The 23,375-nt window shown below is 40.0% G+C and overlaps 1 protein-coding gene across 1 annotated transcript in view; it reads right to left on the reverse strand.

Moving 5' to 3' along the window:
• LOC126161865 (SWI/SNF-related matrix-associated actin-dependent regulator of chromatin subfamily A-like protein 1) overlaps positions 1-23,375 on the reverse strand; it is a 162,984-nt gene that overhangs the window by 31,802 nt on the left and 107,807 nt on the right. The window contains exons 8-9 of the mRNA XM_049917981.1: positions 13,759-13,923; positions 13,516-13,677 (exon numbers count right to left, since the gene is read on the reverse strand). Coding sequence (XP_049773938.1) covers positions 13,516-13,677; positions 13,759-13,923 — 327 coding nt within the window. The remainder of the gene's footprint in view (positions 1-13,515; positions 13,678-13,758; positions 13,924-23,375) is intronic.

Consider the following 23,375-nt stretch of genomic DNA (forward strand, 5'->3'; position numbering starts at 1 on the left):
TTCATTCAAATGTGGCTGAAGCTATGAAAATCACACACGTTATCCTCTTTATGGAAGTTAGTTTTAATGCTCTCATGATGATTAAACAAAAAGACAAAATTAAAACATGCCTTATCACTGTACATTTTCAACTGCTCTTTAATGAGTCCACATCTTAACCCCATTTGAAAATACATTCACTGGACAAAACAGCCCTTAATATTCTCTGTATACAATTAAATTCCTGCCATTACCTTTCATCAGATTTTAAGATTACTGTACTGTTTTTTAACTGTATAACATGTATAAAATTTCATACAATCATACGCTGATGTTTGAGTTGTACCCAGGACAAGGCTTCTGTTTCAATCAGTAGTAATACTACACAATAAACAGAACAAAATTTAAGTTCCAGTAGTCATATATTCTGGCATAGGTAAAAATGGGGTTCAAGGCAGGCAACCACTATCTGCCAAACAAAATATCAAGTGAAAAGTATAAGACGCTGAACAAAGAAACAATTCTTAACACTGAAACACATTTAAGAATTTCACTTTTGATGACACAGTGGAAAATCGAAAAGCCACCATGACTGAAATTCCAGAAAGTGATCTGAAGGCAATCAATAGGCAGAAGATGAGAAGTGGTGAAGATACAGTGAAATGGTGCAGGAAAGAATGAAGACATCATATATAAGGAGCCAGTAATAAGGAGGAGTGAAAGAACACAGAGAACGTCCCAAAAAACAGTCATCATCATCGTCATCATTTAAGACTGATTATGCCTTTCAGCGTTCAGTCTAGAGCATGGCCCCCTTATAAAATTCCTCCACGATTCCCTATTCAGTGCTAACATTGGTGCCTCTTCTGATGTTAAACCTGTTACTTCAAAATCATTCTTAACCGAATCCAGGTACCTTCTCCTTGGTCTGCCCCGACTCCTCCTACCCTCTACTGCTGAACTCACAAGTCTCTTGGGTAACCTTGCTTCTCCCATGCGTGTAACATAACCCCACCATCTAAGCCTGTTCGCCCTGACTGCTACATCATAGAGTTCATTCCCAGTTTTTCTTTGATTTCCTCATTGTGGACACCCTCCTGCCATTGTTCCCATCTACTAATACCTGCCATCATCCTAGCTACTTTCATATCCGTAACCTCAACCTTGTTGATAAGGTAACCTGAATCCACCCAGCTTTCGCTCCCATACAACAAAGTTGGTCGAAAGATTGAACGGTGCACAGATAACTTAGTCTTGGTACTGACTTTCTTCTTGCAGAAGAGAGTAGATTGTAGCTGAGCGCTCACTGCTTCCAGTTCTTTCACTATGTTGCCATCCTGTGAGAATATGCATCCTAAGTACTTGAAACCGTCCACCTGTTCTAACTTTGTTCCAATAAATAGTAATAAATAAAAACTGTAAGGAAAGTCTGACCCTTGTTTATAAAGCATAATATCAGCAATACGAAAACATGCGCTGAACTGAAATGAAAAAAAAAAAAAAAGGTAAAACTGAAGCACTGGAGCATGAAACTGCAGTGCAGTGCAAATAATTCTTATGCTCCCAAATTTGACTGTGAAGTATTATGGATAGACAGTTTAAAATATTTGGCAACAACTTCTTTTTTAGACAAATCCTTATTTTATTTGGACTAGAATGACATGTCCATTTGATTGTGGTGAGCATAAGGCTTTACATTCCAACAAATATTTTGGACTCCGAAACAAGCAGAGATTGCAACATTCTAACATACACATATTTTTTGACACGAAGACTGCCTATATGCTCTTTGATATCAAATTCAAACATCCATATGTTTTGCTTCTCACTGCCAGCACTAACAGTGGCACCAACACCAAGAGAACTCCACTGATGGGAGCTTGCTTTACAGCACGTTACTGGTATGTACCACCCACGAGACTTCAACTTACAACACTATTATTTACATCCCCTAGCCACTTCTATTGTCCTTTCTCCACTAAATACTGTCATCTTTTACTCATCTATTCATCATTTGCCTAGATTACCATTTCCCATTATTGGCAATACAATGTTTTCACTGTTTTCCTTTTCTCTTGTGCCTCAACTGACACAGCATGTATTTCCCACTTTAACTGTAAAAGAGTCCACTGCCTCCATTTCTTTCTTCTTTTTTCATAGAATAAGAAACCTCTGAGCCTGAAAGCTCATGTTTCTGTCTCCTGCTTCTCCTGTCTGTGTTTGCTATCCTCCTGCTAATTAGTTTTTGTTCTATCTGACTACAGTTCCATTCTGAAGATCAAAGTTCTTCAGACAGGGTGTTTTCCCTAGTAGTGCTCCTATAGTAGTAATCCGATGATATGTGTGTAATGAAGACAGACCTTTAGTTTGTTAGCAATGGAAACACCTCTTTCTCTTTCTCACCTCATTTAATTACCACATCAAACTTCCTGGCAGATTAACCCGGCGGAGTCAGGTCAGGTATGTCATACCAGAGATGTTTTGAAGCGCTGATTATTGAATGCCATTGTTGCCATACAAATCTTGCTGGCACAGTAGCTGGAGGTAAGGGAGAGGGGGGGGCAAGATGCAGTGTTGAATTTATTGTTGCACCAGCGTCAGAGGTAGATACACGTGTGCAAAGGTGGCTAGGGTATGTCACACCCGACCTTGTAGTCCGTGTTATATTTTCGAGCTGTCAGCAAGTTTATGAGAGATATAGTTATTTACATTATTCTTTGATTTATTTACAGATCTTATATGTCTCAAAATGTCTTGTGAAAAATATGAACGTCAGCTACAAAAACGACTAGAAGTTTTAGGAACTGTTCAAATGCTAGTTCCTGTGACTCCGGGAGTGAAGGAGTGTTTGACAAAGTTTCTCAAAGAAGTGAAGAAAGTGATTCAGAGTAAGAGGGTATTTTGGATGATTTAGAAGAGCCAAAATCTGCGTTAGTGGCTCCTAGTCAGTCACCTGAGGTACGTGGGATATTTTTTATACTTCCAAAGATGGTACAAAATGGATGAAGGATTGACCTAGCAAAGTGTGTATTCATTTAGAGAATATTATTACCAATTCTCCAGGTGTAAAAGGTGCTGCAAAACTTGCCAAAACAGAGACTGAATGTTGGAGGCTTTTTATAACAAACAGTGTTTTGAATACTGTACTTACACAGACAAAAGATCAAATAAGGAATATCATGGGAAAATATCCAGTAAATAAAGAGCAGTACCACATGAATGATGCAGCTTTGGAGGATTTGAAGGCATTTATGAGACTTTTGTATACAGTGGGCCCGCTCAGACAGACAAAACTTGAACGTGGTGTACAGATGGTACTGGAGTTGCAATCTTTCGCACTATAATGTCACAGCAGAGGTTTTACTTTCTCCAAAATTGTTTGAGATTCAATGATAAGAAAACTTGGGATGAGAGGAAAAAAACTAACAATCTGGCTGCTACAAGAGATATTTTGATAATTTTGTTGAAAATATTCAACAGCACTATATGCTGTCTGAGAACCTCACTATTGATGAGATGCTGTTATCTTACCAAGGGAGATGTCCTTTTCGTGTACACACGCCAATCAAACCAGCCAAATATGGCATAAAAATATACGCTCTTGTAGATGCGAAGACATTCTACATACGCAAACTGGAAGTATACTCTGCAAAGCAACTGCCAGCACCTTACCAGCTTAGTAATAAAGCATATGATATTGTAAACTGTTACTTGGAGCCAATAACAAAAACAAATAGGAATTTGACATTCGGTAATTGGTTTACTAGTTACCCCCTTATGCTCCATCTCTTGAAAGAACATTCATTGACTTTTATTGGCACAGTCCATAAAAACAAGATGAGTGTACCTGAGATGTTCATAAAAGGAACAGAAGTATATAGTTCTCGATTTGGGTCCCAGAATGACGTTACATTGGTGTACTACGTGCCTAAAAAAAATACAGTTGTGCTGGTTATGTCAACTTTACACCATGATAAAAACATAGACTAATCGCCGGCCGAAGTGGCCGTGCGGTTAAAGGCGCTGCAGTCTGGAACCGCAAGACCGCTACGGTCGCAGGTTCGAATCCTGCCTCGGGCATGGATGTTTGTGATGTCCTTAGGTTCGTTAGGTTTAACTAGTTCTAAGTTCTAGGGGACTAATGACCTCAGCAGTTGAGTCCCATAGTGCTCAGAGCCATTTGAACCATAGACTAATCAACAGGTGATAAAAGAAAACTGGAAATGATTACTTATCACAATGCAACTAAAACCGGTGTCGATGTCGCAGATGAACTGTGTGCCACTTATGATGTTGCTCACAACGGCAAACGTTGGCCTATGACATCTTTTATGTATGCTCAATATGGCTGACACAAATGCCATCACAGCCTACAGAGAAAATAACAAAGGTGACAAAACATGCATGAAGCACCAAGATTTCATTCGTAATTTAGATTTGAATCTGGTAAATGACAGCCTTTGCATTAGACAAGAAAACATACGTCTTTCAAGGGAAATTCAAAAGACGATTGCTGATCAACTGGGAGAAACTTCATCGCCAGTTTTTAAAAAAGAGGAGAGAGAGAGAGAGAGAGAGAGAGAGAGAGAGAGGGAGAGAGGGAGAGAGAGAGAGAGAGAGAGAGAGAGAGAGAGAGAAACTGATAGATACGTCAGGTGTATGTTTGAGATCCCCACCAGGTCAAATTAAAGGAAGATGTCGAAGCATCATTAGCAGTAGTTCAAACAATGTACAGGTATTAAGGAGATGCCTCATGAATTCAAATGGGAATCCCTGGAGGAAAGATGACATTTCCTTCGTGACACATTATTGAGAAAAGTGAAGAACCTGAATTTTAATCTGACTGCCACCAATGTACATTTTGTGTGAAGACCACAAAGATAAGAGAAGTTAGGGCTTGTACTGAGGCATATTGACAGTTGTTTTTCCCTCATCCTGTTTGTGAATGGGACAGGAAAGGAAATGACTACTACTGCATGTCAATGAAAAGTGAAGGCTAGGCTAAAACTAAGACCAAAAAAATCCATGGTCCAACCAAGATTTGATCCTGGGACCCCTCACAGTTTACAGGCATGCACTTCACTGCTGGACCACCGGACCCGAAGTTTATGTGGATAGTTCATCTGTGTATTTCGACAAATGCGTTTGCAAGTATCAAAATACGTGACATATGGCCTTATCTTCTCATTGCACTGACTCAAAAGCTTAAATTATTTACACTACTAAGGGACCTTGGACCTTAGTACCCATACATATTATAAAAATGTATGTATGTGTGTATGTTCAAAATCTCCTCCTAAACCACTAGAACTATTTCAACCAAACTTGATACACTTAACTCTTACTGTCAGACAACTATCACAATGGGGGTAAGAACCATCAACTTATCACAGTTCAGGAAATATGACATCATAAAAAATGTGATGCATGCAAAACTCCTGCATGTCTCATGATGTTTAAATTTATTACTTCTTTGCCACCAAATCTATTCACAACATACTTTGCAGACAGTATCCACATATGCCACTGAATGTACCTACACAAATATATCATTGTAAGACATACAGCTCATGAGATATGATGTCACAAACACTGAGATGCATGACAAAATGCTGCTTCATGCATAAAGTTTTAATACAATCAAGGTCAGTTCACACTGACTGTCACATCACATCACACCAATTCGTAGCACTCCACTATCGATTTTAAATAATGACATTCTTATCGGCCGTCATGTTGTGTCATGGCACCATCAAGGATCCTCAGGAAGAAAGTTTTCATCAGCTGACATCATTGTCCATTGCTGATCATGTGACCCTGAAGCTCATTTCATCATGATACATAGCTGAGCACTCTTCTTCCATACTCCTTTCCATTGTCCACTTCTTGTAAAATGTTTCAATCATCATTCCTTTTGCTAAAATTTATAATTTTATAATAAACGGTGAAAGACTGATTAAATCAGTGAGGATGTAGCATGAATGGAACAATATGAGTGATTTAGGGGGTACTCAAATTCTGTTAAGAAAGGAGTATAGTGGAACAAATAAACATCTTAAACCTTCTCATTCTGCACTGTAATTCTCAAGTGCCAGAAGTGAATATTCAATAGCACTTCCGAAATGCATGTCCCCTACTAAATTTATAAACTAGGTTTTTATACATACTGGCATTTAATATTTTACAATGAAATGGATTAAAATATGACAACAACTTGACGTGAAAAAAGATACGTGGGTAGAATCTGATGAGTAAGGTGAAATTTATTTCTATGTTATCAGGCATTTGTAATGTCTGATACAAGATGTAAAAGAAATCCATAAATCTTGAAGGGGAAGGTACTGAGAGAGATATGACTATTACAGAAAAATATGTACTGGACTGGCAACTAAACTTAGCCTTAAACAAACCAATTTTTCACATGGTGAGATGGTACCTCATAACACTGTGTTACTGTTAGTAGTTCCTGGTGCAATGTCATGTAATAAACAGAAAAAAATGGTACTTTGATATTCTAAAATATCTGTAAAATGCAGATTCATCTGTGAGCTTCCCCCTCTGTACCTTCATAATGATATCACCTTTTGGATCCAAACACTTTCTTTTTGCATTGTTTCGTACTTCGGTCTTCCTACTCTAATACACAACTACCCCTGCAAGTTGCAGAGCTTTATGAGGCCAATAAATGTTATTTTCATACAAATGTGGACTCCAGCTACTGCTACTGCATTGTGTAAGTGCACTTCAAACATAAAAACAGTAGAGCATCATCTTACAAAGATTGCAATTCCCGCTAGAAAACAGCTGACGTCAGCCATGCGAGAACTGAGGACAGCCTTATGAGTTGAGATCACATGACATGAATGCCTCAATGTGACAGACAATGTGATTACACACTCCATGACATATTCTTTACTAATGAGGCTCTCCTACAGTCGAGGCAGCTTTAGGGAATCCCGTGACACCTGGCAGCGCTTTTGACAGTTTTCAACTGTGATGGGCAAACAGCTATTGGCAAAAACAATAGCTTTCTGTAAAGCATTAAAGTGGTCTTTCATAATTTCAAAGGTATTTTCACGAATACACAGAAATGAATTTTTTTTATATTGCTCTTGAAACACAGTTAGTTTTTTTCCATTTTTAATAGAAAATTGGCAAAATGAATCCCCAGTCAATATCAAGTTTGTCAGTTAGTTTGACTTAAGTTTCAGCTTGATACCTCTATCAATTCCTGCAAAAAAGGAACCTTTACAGCAAGACAACAACGACAAACAAAAAAGTGAGACATAATTACAATCAACAATTTTTGGTTTTTCCCTTATATTTGTATTGTAAAAACCTGCTTCACACCACATTTTATGATTACAGTTCAATGAGAAGTACCGTATTTACTCGAATCTAAGCCGCACTCGAATCTAAGCCGCACTTGAAAAATGAGACTCGAAATAAAGGAAAAAAAAAAAAAAAATCTCGAAACTAAGCCGCACCTGAAATCTGAGACTCGAAATTTAAGGGGAGAAAAAAGTTTTAGGCCGCACCTCCAAATCGAAACAAAGTTGGTACATTCTAATACGAGACACAATTTAGGTCGAATGAATGACGATGCAGCTACAGTAGTTTGGTTCAAGTCGTAAGCTTAGCAGTTAAGCTTTACCAGGTAGCCATTGCTATGCGTCAGGCGCTCCGTCCGTATTTATACGGGTACCCTTCCTTTTTCACGTGCTTCGTCTGGTTTGAATCGATTGCTTATTTTGATTTGAGCTGATAAGTGCCGTTTTCTTTGTTATAGGTGTTTACGTCACTCTAAGCTGAAAATGCATTACTGTACTGTGTCATGCTTTGTTTGTCGCATTCTGATAGTGCATGTTCATGGCCTGTCGCCGCTCGCGGCATGGTTTGCTCTTGTGCGCGCTACTGCCGCTTACAATTAAAACAAAGAGAGGAATTGTCTCATAACCGAAACAACGGCAAGAGACTGCTATTTGTTGTTAACTTACACTGCTGCTTTCTTTGATAATGATCAACAAGAACCAAATAATAGACTGCGTATGATAGAACATTGTTCTGAATGAGAGTTAGGCGAAAATTTTTCTCCGTTTGAAAATCTTTGCGGCCGCTTCTTTAGTACATCAAATTCTGCACAGAAATTAGAGTCATCTTAGATTTAAAAATCTAGTCAGTTGCCGTGCTTCATTTCTGACTGTATCACTATTAGGCATAAGAATAATACGTATATAAACTTGAAACGATACGTATATTCTTCCGCGTTTGCTGTTGTCTCACTCTAATTTCGTAGTTTATTAGGCAGACAGGATTTAAATGAGATAGCAGCAAACACGAAAGAATACATGGCAAAATGTTTATATTCGTATTATTCTTATGGTGAAGAGAATACTGCATGTGATTCACATTTCATCAGGTTTCTATTAGCAACCATCTCTTCTCACATGTAGGAAAAAATTCAGAACGTAGAGTTGGCCATATTGACAAACATCCCAAACAGTCTTGCCAGTCGGATTTTCATATTACATTGAAATTCTGCTACATTCGGAGATGAACAATACGGAATTTGTATTTACTTCGTTGAGTAATGTATGAAAATGCCGTGGTCGAAACTCGGGCGGAGAAAAAAGCTCATCTTCCACATATTTTTTTTTAATTCATTTACTGACGCAGAGGTTTTGGCGCCAGTATTTATCTTTGTGCTTACAAAGCATGCCCGTGTAGCGCTACATATATTCGACGGCAGAAGTTAGTTGTGGCGGTACCTACCAACATTTTTCAGAACTTCCGCTTGCTTTGCACTCGATTCTAAGCCGCAGGCGGTTTTTTGGATTACAAAAACCGGAAAAAAAGTGCGGCTTAGATTCGAGTAAATACGGTAACCTGTGGGTTCTGACGAGTGAGTTTCCAACCATCAAAATATGTGGCATAAGTTGTTGTTGTTGTGGTCTTCAGTCCTGAGACTGGTTTAATGCAGCTCTCCATGCTACTCTATCCTGTGCAAGCCTCTTCATCTCCCAGTACCTACCGCACCCTACATCCTTCTGAATCTGCTTAGTGTATTCATCTCTTGGTCTCCCTCTACGATTTTTACCCTCCACGCTGCCCTCCAATACTAAATTGGTGATCCCTTGATGCCTCAGAATGTGTCCTGCCAACCAATCCCTTCTTCTAGTCAAGTTGTGCCACAAACTTTTCTTCTCCCCAATCCTATTCAATACTTCCTCATTAGTTATGTAATCTACCCATCTAATCTTCAGCATTCTTCTGTAGCACCACATTTCGAAAGCTTCTATTCTCTTCGTGTCCAAACTACTTATCATCCATGTTTCACTTCCAAACATGGCTACACTCCATGCAAATACTTTCAGAAATGATTTCCTGACACTTAAACCTATACTCGATGTTAACAAATTTCTCTTCTTCAGAAAGGCTTTCCTTGCCATTGCCAGTCTACAATTTATATCCTCTCTACTTCCACCATCATCAGTTATTTTGCTCCCCAAATAGCAAAACTCCTTTACTACTTCAAGTGCCTCATTTCCTAATCTAATTCCCTCAGCATCACCCGACTTAATTCGACTACATTCCATTATCCTCGTTTTGCTTTTGTTGATGTTCATCTGATATCCTCCTTTCAAGACATGATCCATTCCGTTAAACTGTGCAAGTCCTTTGCTGTCTCTGACAGAATTACAAAGTCATCAGCAAACCTCAAAGTTATTCTCTCTTCACTATGGATTTTAAAACCTACTCCGAATTTTTGTTTTGTTTCCTTCACTGCTTGCTCAATATACAGATTGAATAACATCGGGGAAAGGCTACAACCCTGTCTCACTCCCTTCCCAACCACTGCTTCCCTTTCATGTCCTTCGACTCTTATAACTGCCATCTGCTTTCTGTACAAATTGTAAGTAGCCTTTCGCTCCCTGTATTTTACCCCTGCCACCTTCAGAATCTGAAAGAGAGTATTCCAGTCAACATTGTCAAAAGCTTTCTCTAAATCTACAAATGCTAGATATGTAGGTTTGCCTTTCCTTAATCTATTTTCTAAGATAAGTTGTAGGGTCAGAACTGCCTCACGTGTTCCAACATTTCTACGGAATCCAAACTGATCTTCCCCAAGGTCACCTTCTACCAGTTTTTCCATTCGTTTGTAAAGAATTCACGTTAGTATTTTGCAGCTGTGACTTATTAAACTGACAGTTCGGTAATTTTCACATCTGTCAACACCTGCTTTCTTTGGGATTGGAATTATTATATTCTTCTTGAAGTCTGAGGGTATTTCGCCTGTCTCACACATCTTGCTCACCAGATGGTAGAGTTTTGTCAGGACTGGCTCTCCCAAGGCTGTCAGTAGTTCTAATGGAATGTTGTCTTCTCCCGGCGCCTTTTTTCGACTCAGGTCTTTCAGTGCTCTGTCAAACTCTTCACGCAGTAACATATCTCCCATTTCATCTTCATCTACATCCTCTTCCATTTCCATAATACTGTCCTCAAGTACATCACACTTGTATAGACCCTCCATATACTTCTTCCACCTTCCTGCTAACCCTTCTCTGCTTAGAGCTGGATTTCCGTCTGAGCTCTTTATGTTCATGTGGCGCAACTGGCTCTCAAATGCACTTACTTCGAAGTTTAAATTTTTCACACTGCCAAGGGACTGTAGGCCTTAGTAGGTGACATAAATTTATACTCGATACCTCAACTGTTCATTAGAAAAAGGGGTCTTAACAGTCAGTCAGTCAGCCAGTCAGTCACTCAGTCTGACACATGGACAACAAAGTGATCCTATACGGGTTTCGTTTTTACCTGAGGTATGGAGCCCTAAAAATGGTGACAAAATTAAAAACAAATGAATTGTGTTTCTAAAAATATTTCTGAAATTGTGCTCAAAATACTTCACAGAATAATGTTCTGCTAGGGAGAAATTTGTAGGCATGGGGGTGAAGGATGACCTCCATGAACCCAACAGCAACTGTGTACAAACTCCGAGTCTGTTGCACCTCACAGTTCCAATTGTGATATTTTTTGGAACACATTCAATGGCAATGATGTACTAGGAAGGCATTTTACAATGCTGCTGGAGTGTAATTTATTAGAACATGGACTCAACAATACAGTCAAGTACAGTACAAAGTCTTTCCTCATATGAAATAAAAGAGTGACTTCTGAGCTGCGACACTTGTCGCAAATAAGATAAATGAACTTTTAATTTCTCTCTTCACAGCTTTATGCGTAGTTAATTCAAGTTATCAAACACAAACTGTTAGAAAAATTTAAATTTAATGAAATTAATATCATATCAAGCATGTAATTTGGAATATACTTAGCTAAATGTATTTAAAAGAGTGATATACCATGAAGGAATCCGTATTAAAATCAATCCAATCAGGACAGTAACAGAAGAAATAATTATCAAAAGATTTTGAAAGAATTATTAAGTGATTTTCTGTAATAGTGTGTACACTGAAGAAAAGATGAACTGAATTAACACATTACACAACTTCACGAACAGCTAAGTTCAACATTCGTTCTTTACATCAATGCTACGTTCTGCAACAAACAATCAATATCTCAACATTTTTATGTTATTCTGTTCTTCAGTGCCTTATGTGTTATAGGGTACTATTCTAGGGTAACTCATCAGTTACAAAGAAATTACTGATTGCACAAATACAAGAAGAGTGAATAGTATGCAATGTAAAAAATGGCTCTCAGTACTTTATCACCGGAGCTACCACAGACTCAAAAAGCTTTTGATCAACACAAATCGTACAATTGGCAAAGTAAATTTTAAATCTAAACTACAATTATTTCCTCCGGACAACTAATTCTATTCTACACTAATGGAAAAAAATCACAACACCAAAAAGTATTTAATATAGAGCAACAAAATTTTGGGAATACATTTGTCTAGCTAATGTATTTAAGCAATCAACACTGCAAGATCACAGGTTATTGTAAGTGAACGGTAAGCTATTGCAAATGTGAACTGCGGATACATTAATAACCAGTGTTGACTGCCACAATGTGGAACGCAAGCATGCAAACGTGCACACATTGTGTTGTACAGGTGCCGGATGTCAGTTTGTGGATGGAGTTCCATGCCTGTTGCACTTGGTTGGTCAAGATGGGGATGATTAATGCTGGTTGTGGATGACGCTGGAGTTGCCGTCTGAGGATGTCCTATTTGTGCTCGACTGGAGACAGTTCTGTTGACAGAGCAGGCCAAGACATATCGAAACTCTGTAAAGCATATTGGTTACAACAATGGTATGTGGGCTAACGTTATCCTGTTGGAAAACACCCCCTGGAATGCTGTTCACGAATGGCAGTAAAACAGGTCACATCACAAGATTGACGTACAAATTTGCAGTCAGGATGTGTGGGATAACCACGAGAATGCTCCTGCTGTCATACAAAATCGAACTTCAGACCATAACTCCAGATGTGGGTCAAGTGTGACTAGCACACAGACAGGTTGGTTAGAGGCCCTCAACTCAAGGCCCTCACTGCCACCGAGGCAAGGCCGACTTTCATCAGGAAACACAACAGACCTCAACTCTGCCCTCCAGTGAGCTCTCGCTCCACACCACTCAAGTCGCAAATGGGGCTGGTTTGGGGTCAGTAGAATGCATGCTACAGGACATCTGGCTTGGAGTTGTCCTCACAGTAACCGATTAGTAACTGTTTGTTGTGTCACTGAGGAGACAACTGCTCCTAAAATTGCTACTGCAGATCCAGTGTGGTGCGCCAGTGCCATATGCCAAACGTTATAGTCTTCCCTCGTTATAGTGCCATGTGGCCACCAGGAGCCCTGTCTTCTTGCAACCATACATTCTCGTGACCACTGCTGCCAGCAATCACGTACAGTTTCTACATCCCTACTAGATCTTTCTGCAGTATCGCAGAAGGAACATCCAGCTTCTCATAGCCCTATTACAAGACCTTGTTCGAACTCAATGAGGTACTGATAAAGGCATCTTTGTTGTCTTAAAAGCATTCTTGGCTAACATCAACTCCCCACATCCAATCTCAAAGGTAACTAATGCTCATGACCGTTACGACAAGTATTTAATGCAAACCTGATTTGCATCCACATAGTGGCACTACTAGCACCACTTTTTGCAATTGGCATGAAATCTGAACAGGCATAACCCTTCAGATGTAGAAACATGCCTACCAACTTTCATTTATGTTGCACAATTCTTTCTTGGTGTTGAAATTTTTTTTCTGTCAATGTATATTTTTATTGAAAATAGTATCACATGTATTATAGAAGACAAAAAGTTTACTTTTGCTGTTAAATTTTATTTTGTTTTCCTAGCAGTATGAGTAGTATTAAGGGATAATATGTACAATTTTATTGAATCTAAGGCATTGTGCAATTTAATCATATGTAAATGGGCATATACACACAAATTGTGAATACCTAGCCTATAAACTAACTTGCTCAATGTCATTCTAATAGAAAAAAATATGGCAACTGATCTATAGAACACTGAATCAATTAACTGACTGAATACATACTTAATAGCTTTTAGTTTTACATTCCCTGTGGCTGCAAAAAATGACAGAAGAGCTCCTCTCCTCTGCATGCCACTCAGTTGTTTGGAATGTAGTCTTTTTAACCAGTTTTCCACTTCATCACTCTTCATATTTATAGAAGAAGGATTCAAAACAACAACCTGCCTGTGAAAGCAAAAACCAAAATTAATACAACAGCACTAGGGCTTCCTTAAATTTTACAAAGGAAGTAGAATATTTGTTTACCTCATTTTTGAAGGCAGCTGGGTGATGACATCAGACTTCAAACGCCTAATCATGAAACGATGTTCAAGCAGGAGCTGTAGTTCCTCCATGTTTGAAGAGCCACTGAAGTCCCAGCCCCATTTAGTTTGTTTACCTGCACAATATCTGATGCCGTATGTTTGAAAACTGCAACAATCGAGAATAAAATTACTACTATGGTCTGTTATGATCTAAACATTGCCTTATACATAAATACCGATACAGAGAAAGAGAGAGAGAGAGAGAGAGAGAGAGAGAGAGAGAGAGAGAGAGAGAGAGAGAGAGAGAGATTGTATGTGAGTGTGTAAACACTGCTTCTACGGAATTTCATGTTATAATTTATTGAAGAGTACTGACAGAGAAGCAGATCTTTTATCTAAAATACACACACTTCCCACCAAATAAGTTGTATATACAGGTACTATAGCAACCAGTCTTCCCCTTCACCATCATGCATATGTAGTACGTCCAATGAATATTGATGAAAATTGTTTCTCTAAACTAAATTTCATGGTTCATGGTGTGGGTTCCTGTAGTCATGTCCTAGTTCATGAACCACGGGCAACATATGAGTAGCCAAGTAAGTGGTCCCGACAGTCGGGATACCAGTTACTTTGGAATAAGGCTGGGCATCTCGGACATATTCTGAGTCGTGGTCACCTCTGTGCTCATATGGCAAAGACTACCAAATCCACTGGTTAGTCCCTCAGCCGTTAGGGGTAAAACCCAATGGGACTCGGGGCAAGTAAGGCTAGCAACCTGCTTCCCTGGTACTTTAAATATGATGCTGGCAACAATCAGAGCAAAACGCCTCGGACCTTTGGAGGTGACAGAGTCCCACCTCTAACTGACAAACCAGGGACTCCTAAGATACGACTTGGCAAACAAATGGTAATGAGATGGGGAGCTATTAATATCAATGGGGGCTACTCTGGGAAGAAGGCAGAGCTGGCAGAGGCTGCAAGTAAGATGGGGCTGGACGTTTTAGCTGTTAGCGACATTCGGGTAAGGGGTGAGAAAGAAGAGGAAGTGGGAGAATACAAGGTCTACCTGTCAGGAGTCAAAGCAGGAATAGCACAATGGGGTGTAGGGCTTTACATCAGGAAAGGAATGGAACCCAGCATAGTTGCAATAAGGTATGTAAACGAATGACTGATGTGGATAGATTTGACAGTGTCTAGCAAGAAAATTAGGATTGTGTCAGTATATTCGCATTGTGAAGGGACAGATCAAGATAAGTTGGATAGTTTTTATGAGGCACTCAGTGATGTAGTTTTTAGAGTAAAGGACAAGGACAGTGTTCTGCTCATGGGTGATTTTAATGCCAGGATTAGAAATCGAACAGAAGGGTATGAAAAGGTTATGGGTAAATTTGGAGAGGATATGGAGGCCAACAGGAACGGGAAACAACTCTTGGATTTCTGTGCCAGTATGGGCTTAGTAATCACAAACTCCTTTTTTAAACATAAGAACATTCACCGGTATACTTGGGAAGGCAGGGGAACCAGATCTGTCATTGACTATATAATAACAGATCAGGAAATCAGGAAGGCTGTGAGAGATACACATGTATTCAGGGGATTCTTTGATGACACTGATCATTATTTAATCTGCAGTGAAATTGGGATTGTGAGGCCGAAAGTGCAGGAGGTCAGGTCCATATGTAGGAGGATAAGAGTGGAGAAACTTCAGGATAAGGAAATCAGGCACAAGTACATAACAGCGATCTCAGAAAGGTACCAGTTAGTTGAATGTAGTCAATTACAGTCATTGGAAAAGGAATGGACAAGGTACAGGGACACAGTACTACAAGTGGCTAAAGAATGTCTTGGAACAGTAGTGTGTAAAAGTAGGATGAAGCAAACAGCTTGGTGGAATGACACAGTCAAAGCAGCCTGTAAAAGGAAAAAGAAGGCGTATCAAAAATGGCTACATACTAGAACTCAGGTAGACAGAGAAAGTTATGTTGAAGAAAGAAACAAAGCCAAACAGATAATTGCAGCATCCAAGAAGAAATCTTGGGAAGACTTTGGAAACAGGTTGGAGACTATGGGTCAAGCTGCTGGAAAACCATTCTGGAGTGTAATTAGCAGTCTTCGAAAGGGAGGTAAGAAGGAAATGACAAGTATTTTGGACAGGTCAGGAAAACTGCTGGTGAATCCTGTGGATGCCTTGGGCAGATGGAGGGAATATTTTGAAGAGTTGCTCAATGTAGGTGAAAATATGATCAGTAATGTTTCAGATTTCGAGGCAGAATGGGATAGGAATGATGTTGGAAATAGCATCACATTTGAGGAAGTAGAGAAAATGGTCAATAGATTGCAGTGCAATAAAGCAGCTGGGGTGGATGAAATTAAGTCGGAACTCATCAAATACAGTGGAATGTCAGGTCTTAAATGGCTGCACGGGATAATTGAAATGGCCTGGGAGTCGGGACAGGTTCCATCAGACTGGACAAAAGCAGTAATCACACCAATCTTTAAACTGGAAACAGAAAAGATTGTAACAACTACAGAGGTATCTCTTTAATCAGCATTGTGGGTAAAATCTTCTCAGGTATTGTTGAATGGAAAGCGTGAGTATTAGTTGAGGACCAATTGGATGAAAATCAGTGTGGGTTTAGGCCTCTTAGAGGTTGTCAGGACCAGATCTTTAGCTTGCGGCAAATAATGGAGAAGTGTTATGAGTGGAACAGGGAACTGTATCAATGCTTTATAGATCTAGAAAAGGCATATGACCGGGTTCCTAGGAGGAAGTTACTGTCTGTTCTACGAGATTATGGAATAGGAGGCAAACTTTTGCAAGCAATTAAAGGTCTTTACATGGATAGTCAGGCAGCAGTTAGAGTTGACGGTAAATTGAGTTCATGGTTCAGAGTAGTTTCAGGGGTAAGACAAGGCTGCAACCTGTCTCCACTGTTGTTCATATTATTTATGGATCATATGTTGAAAACAATAGACTGGCTGGGTGAGATTAAGATATGTGAACACAAAATAAGCAGTCTTGCATATGCAGATGACTTAGTTGTGATGGCAGATTCGATTGAAAGTTTGCAAAGTGATATTTCAGGGCTAGATCAGAAATGTAAGGACTATGGTATGAAGATTAGCATCTCCAAAATGAAAGTAATGTCAGTGGGAAAGAAATATAAACGGATTGAGTGCCAAATAGGAGGAACAAAGTTAGAGCAGGTGGACGGTTTCAAGTACTTAGGATGCATATTCTCACAGGATGGCAACATAGTGAAAGAACTGGAAGCGAGGTGTAGCAAAGCTAATGCAGTGAGCGCTCAGCTACGATCTACTCTCTTCTGCAAGAAGGAAGTCAGTACCAAGACTAAGTTATCTGTGCACTGTTCAATCTTTCGACCAACTTTGTTGTATGGGAGCGAAAGCTGGGTGGATTCAGGTTACCTTATCAACAAAGTTGAGGTTACGGATATGAAAGTAGCTAGGATGATTGCAGGTACTAGTAGATGGGAACAATGGCAGGAGGGTGTCCACAATGAGGAAATCAAAGAAAAACTGGGAATGAACTCTATAGATGTACCAGTCAGGGCGAACAGGCTTAGATGGTGGGGTCATGTTACACGCATGGGAGAAGCAAGGTTACCCAAGAGACTCATGGGCTCAGCAGTAGAGGGTAGGAGGAGTCGGGGCAGACCAAGGAAAAGGTACCTGGATTCAGTTAAGAATGATTTTGAAGTAATAGGTTTAACATCAGAAGAGACACCAATGTTAGCACTGAATAGGGGATCATGTAGGAATTTTATAAGGGGGCTATGCTCCAGACTGAACGCAGAAAGGCATAATCAGTCTTAAATGATGATGATGATGATGATTATGATGATGATGATCTAAATTTCACTACAGACGCCATCATGTCTCAATATCTTCTCACATGCCTTTTTACTATTTATTATCCTTTTAGTCCGTGTATTCCTGCCTTATGCAACTATCATCAGACAAGTTTGCCTGGTTATTTTGGTACTACTGGGGCATCTACAAGTCATTATGTAGACAATAACTTCATCATGTATTTCAATGCACTGTTGCACAACTTTTTCATGGCCCTGTGACTGATTTATGGGTTCAGTAATCACTCAAAGTGTTCTCTTCCATTTAACCACATACTTCAGTTAAGGCTCTCCTACAAAAAATAACAGTATATTTCTTTCTTCCTCCTCCTTTTTTTCACAATATACTTATCCTATATTGAACTACCAGGTCATTACTGTCATCAGCTTCCATAAACAGAGCTGAACACAGAACATTCCGCGTCATAAGTTAGAGACAAATAACAATTACTTATGGTAGGAAGGTACTGACAGAAAGTACAAAATTTTGGAGTGGATAACAGAAGCACTGAGCTCTCAACAGGCACACACAAGAGAAAAAAATCTGACTAGCTGTTGGAATCATTTGCGGTTGCGTCAGGTGGAGTTGGAGTTGGAGTTGGGATTGGGTTGGGTAGGGTGGGTAGGTTAGAGGGACCGAGAGTGGGAGTGGGAGAGACAGGAACAGAGGTTGCATGTTGGTAGCTAGCAGCTTGGAGGGAGTCAGCAGTTTTTCTAGCTAAGAATGTGAGAGGGAAGGGTGGCAGACACATGGGCTAAGAATGTGATGCAAGGGCACCAGAACCACAGGGATGCAGTGCACAGTGAAGGTTACATGGAGACATGGTTTGGGAGGAGGTGAAAGGACAGAGGAAAGGTAAACTTTTGGGTGGAGGGTGTGGGGCCAGTGGGCTAATGGAGACTGAGGTCAGGGGGAGTTACAGGAACGATGGACGTATTACAAGGATAGCTTCCATCTGCATAGTTCAGAAAAGCTGGTAGTGGAGGGAAGGATCCAGATGGCCCAAGCTGTGAAACATTCACTGAAAACAAACATGTTGTGCTCACCATCTGGATGTTGTGCCACAAAATGGTCACCTTCGTTCTTGTCCAGAGTATTCTTGTGGATAGTTGGTTGGTTGTCATACCAACATAAAAGCTGTGCAGTGACTGCAGCAGAGTTTGAATATGACAGGGTCACTTGCATTGGTGGCCCTCCCTCTGATGGGGAAGGGTTAGCCTTTGACAGTGCTGGAGTAGGCAGTTCTGTGTGGGTGGACTGAGCAGGTCTTGCACCTGGGTCTTTGACAGGGATTTGACCCCTGTGGCAAGCAGTTGAGTGGGGGAGTGGCATAGGATGGACCAGGGTGTTGCGTAGGTAGGGTGGCCAAGGGATACCACTTTAGGAGGAGTGGGGACGATCTTGGGTAGGATTTCCCTCATTTCTGGGCATGATGATAGATGAGATAATGAAAGCCTGGGAAAGGATATGGTTCAATTGTCCCAGTGCAGGGTGATTTTGGGTGGTGAAGGGATGCTCCTTTGTAGCTGATTCTTGGATGTGGTGGGAGGATTAGGGATGTGTCAGGATGTGTCATAGGAAATATGTCAGTGGACTAGATTTGGAGGGTAGTACTGGTCTGTGAAGGCCCTTGTGTGACCTTCAGCAGAATGGGCAGGGAGTTCAAGTCACTGAAGATATGATGCACACGATTCACATGGCTGCATGGGAGTGATTTTCTGGGTGTGGAAGGTTGGTTGAAAGGTGATCAAACACAGGTTGCATTAGGCAGACAGGTAAATCAGTGCACTACAGTAAATGTCGTTGGAAGGTAAAAATGAATTCCAAATCAGTCCTGGAGAAAACAACGTCATCAATCAATACACCTGAGGGCTTAAAGTAGACATTGGCTGGATAAAAAGTGAGACCGTGGCAGTCCACGGCAGCCCTTAAATCTGCTGTGGTGATCTGGTGCCAGCAGGTGTATCCTTCCACGTCACGCCTAGTAATTTAGCCGGATGTATGGATAATTACATCGAATAATCCCCTGATCTGTCCAGTGGGATTACAAGTCCAACTAGAGTGACACACATTACATTTTACAGTGATAGCAGTGGGGAACAAAATTTTCATGTTATCTGCAGCCTTCTATTCCTTTGTAATCTGTGTGTCACAAGAATGACCAATGACCATGTATACACTCATATATTGAACCTGTCATTACATTAACTGTGTAACATACCAGACGTTTTAGAAGGCACAGAAGCGATAATACGTTTTCCCAATGCTCCCTTCATTTTTTTATTTCATTCATGAATTTACCCTAAGTTTTTACACAACATAGTAGTGGTGCTTTGTTACCTCTAGTAATGAGCTATCGACTGAACTTTTTCCATCAGAATGCATCTGTAATAAATGACTTATCCACTGCCATCAATTTCAAAGATTTAGGTGAGTGAAGAAATACTTAAAGATATAAGGATTACCCTTAACTTTTTAAAGTATTTTAATCACAGTAATAGAGTATCTACTATCTTATCTGATGAAATGTAAAACCTGCCACCTATAACTGACTGCTGCGAGATGCACTGACACATGATCAGAGACTTCCATAGCTTTCAAGCTACTACTCTTTTCCTAGTGTAATAATGCACCTGCATGATCATGCCCAGTTGTGTGCACACAACCCCCACCCACCCGAATGTCTACACACTCACTCTCTCTCTCTCTCTCTCTCTCTCTCTCTCTCACACACACACACACACAGAGGGGGAGAGAGAGAGAGAGAGAGAGAGAGAGAGAGAGAGAGAGAGAGAGAGAGAGAGAGAGAGAGAGACAGACACACGTGCTTTGAAGCAGTAGCCACACTGACATTTTATGAGTTGATGCTTGGGCTGAAAGAAACAGGGGGGAGGTGGTAAGAGAGAAGGAAGAGGGGGTGGGGGGAGGGAGAGGGGAGGAGAGAGAGAAAGAGATAGTGGTGGGGGGAGGGAGAGACAGAGAGGGAGAGAGTGAGGAGGTGTAAAATAAGTACAATATGGAGTAGTGTAGAAAATAGCCCTACAGAAATGAGTAAGAATATAGAAGAAAGAACAGCTTTAAACCAAGAGACTTACAAGAATGGAGGACAGTTGCCCCTATGAATTTATGAGGAGCTGCTGCTAGGGAGGAGGATCCAAATGGCACAGGTACTGAAGCAGCTATTGAAATCATTGATAGTATTGTGTGAAGAATATATAACAACTAGTATAGTAATGTTTGTAGTTAACCATAGTTCATAATGGTAATTCCTGTGGTCACATAACTGGTTAGCTTGTCAGACTCACATAGGACACTGCATTTTCAGGGTAACTGGTACAAAAATGTGGCTGCTTTCATATATGGCACTACCTTTTACAGGACAGAAAATGCCTGTGACTCTATGGCTGTAAGAATTGGTAGATGGGCTGACAGGACAGGATTAATGGGGGGAAAGTAGGGAGTGAGGTGTGTAGTACAGGACTGGGAGCAAAGGTTGCAAAATATGGAACAAATTATTGCATTGGTTGAGTAAGCAGTGGACAACTATTTTGGGTGAAGAAGATAAAATTTTGGATACGATACATCATCACAGAGCAAGATGACGTGTTGTGAAGGCCACGGAGAAGGATGTGGTTAAGTATTACACCACCTTGGTGATATCAGGTGATGAGTGGGTACTCATCAGCATCTGCTTCACAGCAGCTTGAGGTTCGTTGATATGACAGAGAAAGATGACATAAGAAAGCTGCTACTAGACTAGATGGATAGCAGATGTTTCCGCTCTGGCAAGATTATTGGTGTATCTGGCTAACTCCTGCTTCTCACTGCCAATGGTGTGCTTATATGTGCTAAGGCAGTAGGTCACATTCTTTTTAATGTGAAAAGGGTCACAGCTCTTAAAATGAGGATACTGTTGATGGTTGGTGGGTTTTATGGTAACAAATGTTTTTATGGAGCCACCTGAGAGGCAGAGTTCAACTTCTAGGAAGGCAGCTTGTTGAATTGAGAAAGACCATGTGATATGGATTTTTGGGGTAGATGTTGAGGTTCTGGAGACATGAGCAGAGAATGTCGTTGCCCTGAATCCAGATATGAAGATATCACTAAATCTAGGCCAGATAAGATATTTTGGGTGCTGAATCGATAGGAATGATTTCTCTGCCAGTCCTTGGACAAATTAGCTAGGCACAGTTCCATTGACTTCTTTGTAGTCTCATAAAATTTGTTGTGCGTAATCCATTACAATTCAGATATAACAGTGTCCATAATAATTTCCATGGAAACAGCTGAGAGACAGATTAATGAGCTTAATGTTCAAGCAGAAAATACTGACCTCCAAATTTCATTTGAGAAAACCAAGTTTATAACGAACATAAATTCAACACCAAGGGAGCTTAACATACAAGCACAGAAGACTGGTCTCCAAATTTCATTTGAGAAAACCAAGTTTATAATGAACATAAATTCACCACCAAGGGAGCTTCTAGTAGGCCAAGTCAAAATTAAGCGAGTTGTAAAGTTTAAATATCTCGGAAAATGGCTAACAACCACCTTATCAGAGAACCTTATCAGAGAATGAAGCCTTCATATCACACATGAACAAAATGGAAATGGCATTCCATTTAACCAAAAACATCTGCAACAAAATATCAGTATCGTTAACTGCAAAGTTAAGGCATTACTGCAGTGTTATCTGTCCGGAGGTCTTGTACGCTTCTGAATGCCTAGCAATGAAAAAAAAAGGCCTAATAAAAAAAAGTGGAGGCCAAGGAAAGGAAGATTTTGAGAAAGATCTTAGGTCTATCAAAGAGAATGGGAAATACAGAAGATGACATAATCATGAACTGTATTCCCACATAGAGAAGATAACCGATACCATACGAAAAAGAAGGATTATGTTTTATGGACATATGACCTGAATGAGCCCTGGAAGACTCACCAATTGTATGATCACCTACTTTCAGGAGAAGAAAACAAAATAGGCCTGGGACACAGAGGTGGAGAAAGATCTTAAAGCAGTGAGGATCACCCATGATATCTTGGAGTGTGTCCCACTCAAGGAGAAAGTTATGGTGGGGTAGGGTTTCCAATAAAAGCCAAAACTAAAAACAGGAAAGGCTTGGACCCAGGAGAGGAAGGAGCAAAACCCAGAACGAATGTGGGAGCGCTGGGCAAACATCAGAACACGTCAAGGAAGACAGTTGAAACAATGTGGTCTAAAGATGACCGATACAAAATGAATGAATAATACTGAAAAAAGGCTTTATTACATTTAATTACAACTGGCTTTATATCAGAAAGGAATGAATAATGGAAGTACCAAAGTCACTGCCAAATTTGAAAATAAGGTATTAATGTTCATTTTGGATAACTCTTTATATCACACAGGGGATGTTTTATTAAGAAACCTGAAGATTATAAAAGGCATAAGACCAACAAGTTTACATTATCAAATTTAATATATTTTTTCTTGTTTGGGGGGGGGGGGGTGTCTTCTGTAAGTGGTAAGCATTCAGCCACAGTTAAATATAAATTAAATTAATTCATTCCACCTCATCATAACATCCAAATGACCCATAAGACATATATAACTAACTCCACCTTTGGCTGTCACTTAACGTTGCCGAAAGAAGAAAATAGGAGCCAAGTCAATGCACTCAAATGTTTGTGCAGCTACCTCTTTCTTTTTTACAATACCACAGTCAGCCATATGTAGATATCTAGTAACTCTCTCTCTCTCTC

This window comes from Schistocerca cancellata, chromosome 2 (assembly GCF_023864275.1).
Source record: "Schistocerca cancellata isolate TAMUIC-IGC-003103 chromosome 2, iqSchCanc2.1, whole genome shotgun sequence".
Classification (NCBI taxonomy): Eukaryota; Metazoa; Arthropoda; class Insecta; order Orthoptera; family Acrididae; genus Schistocerca; species Schistocerca cancellata.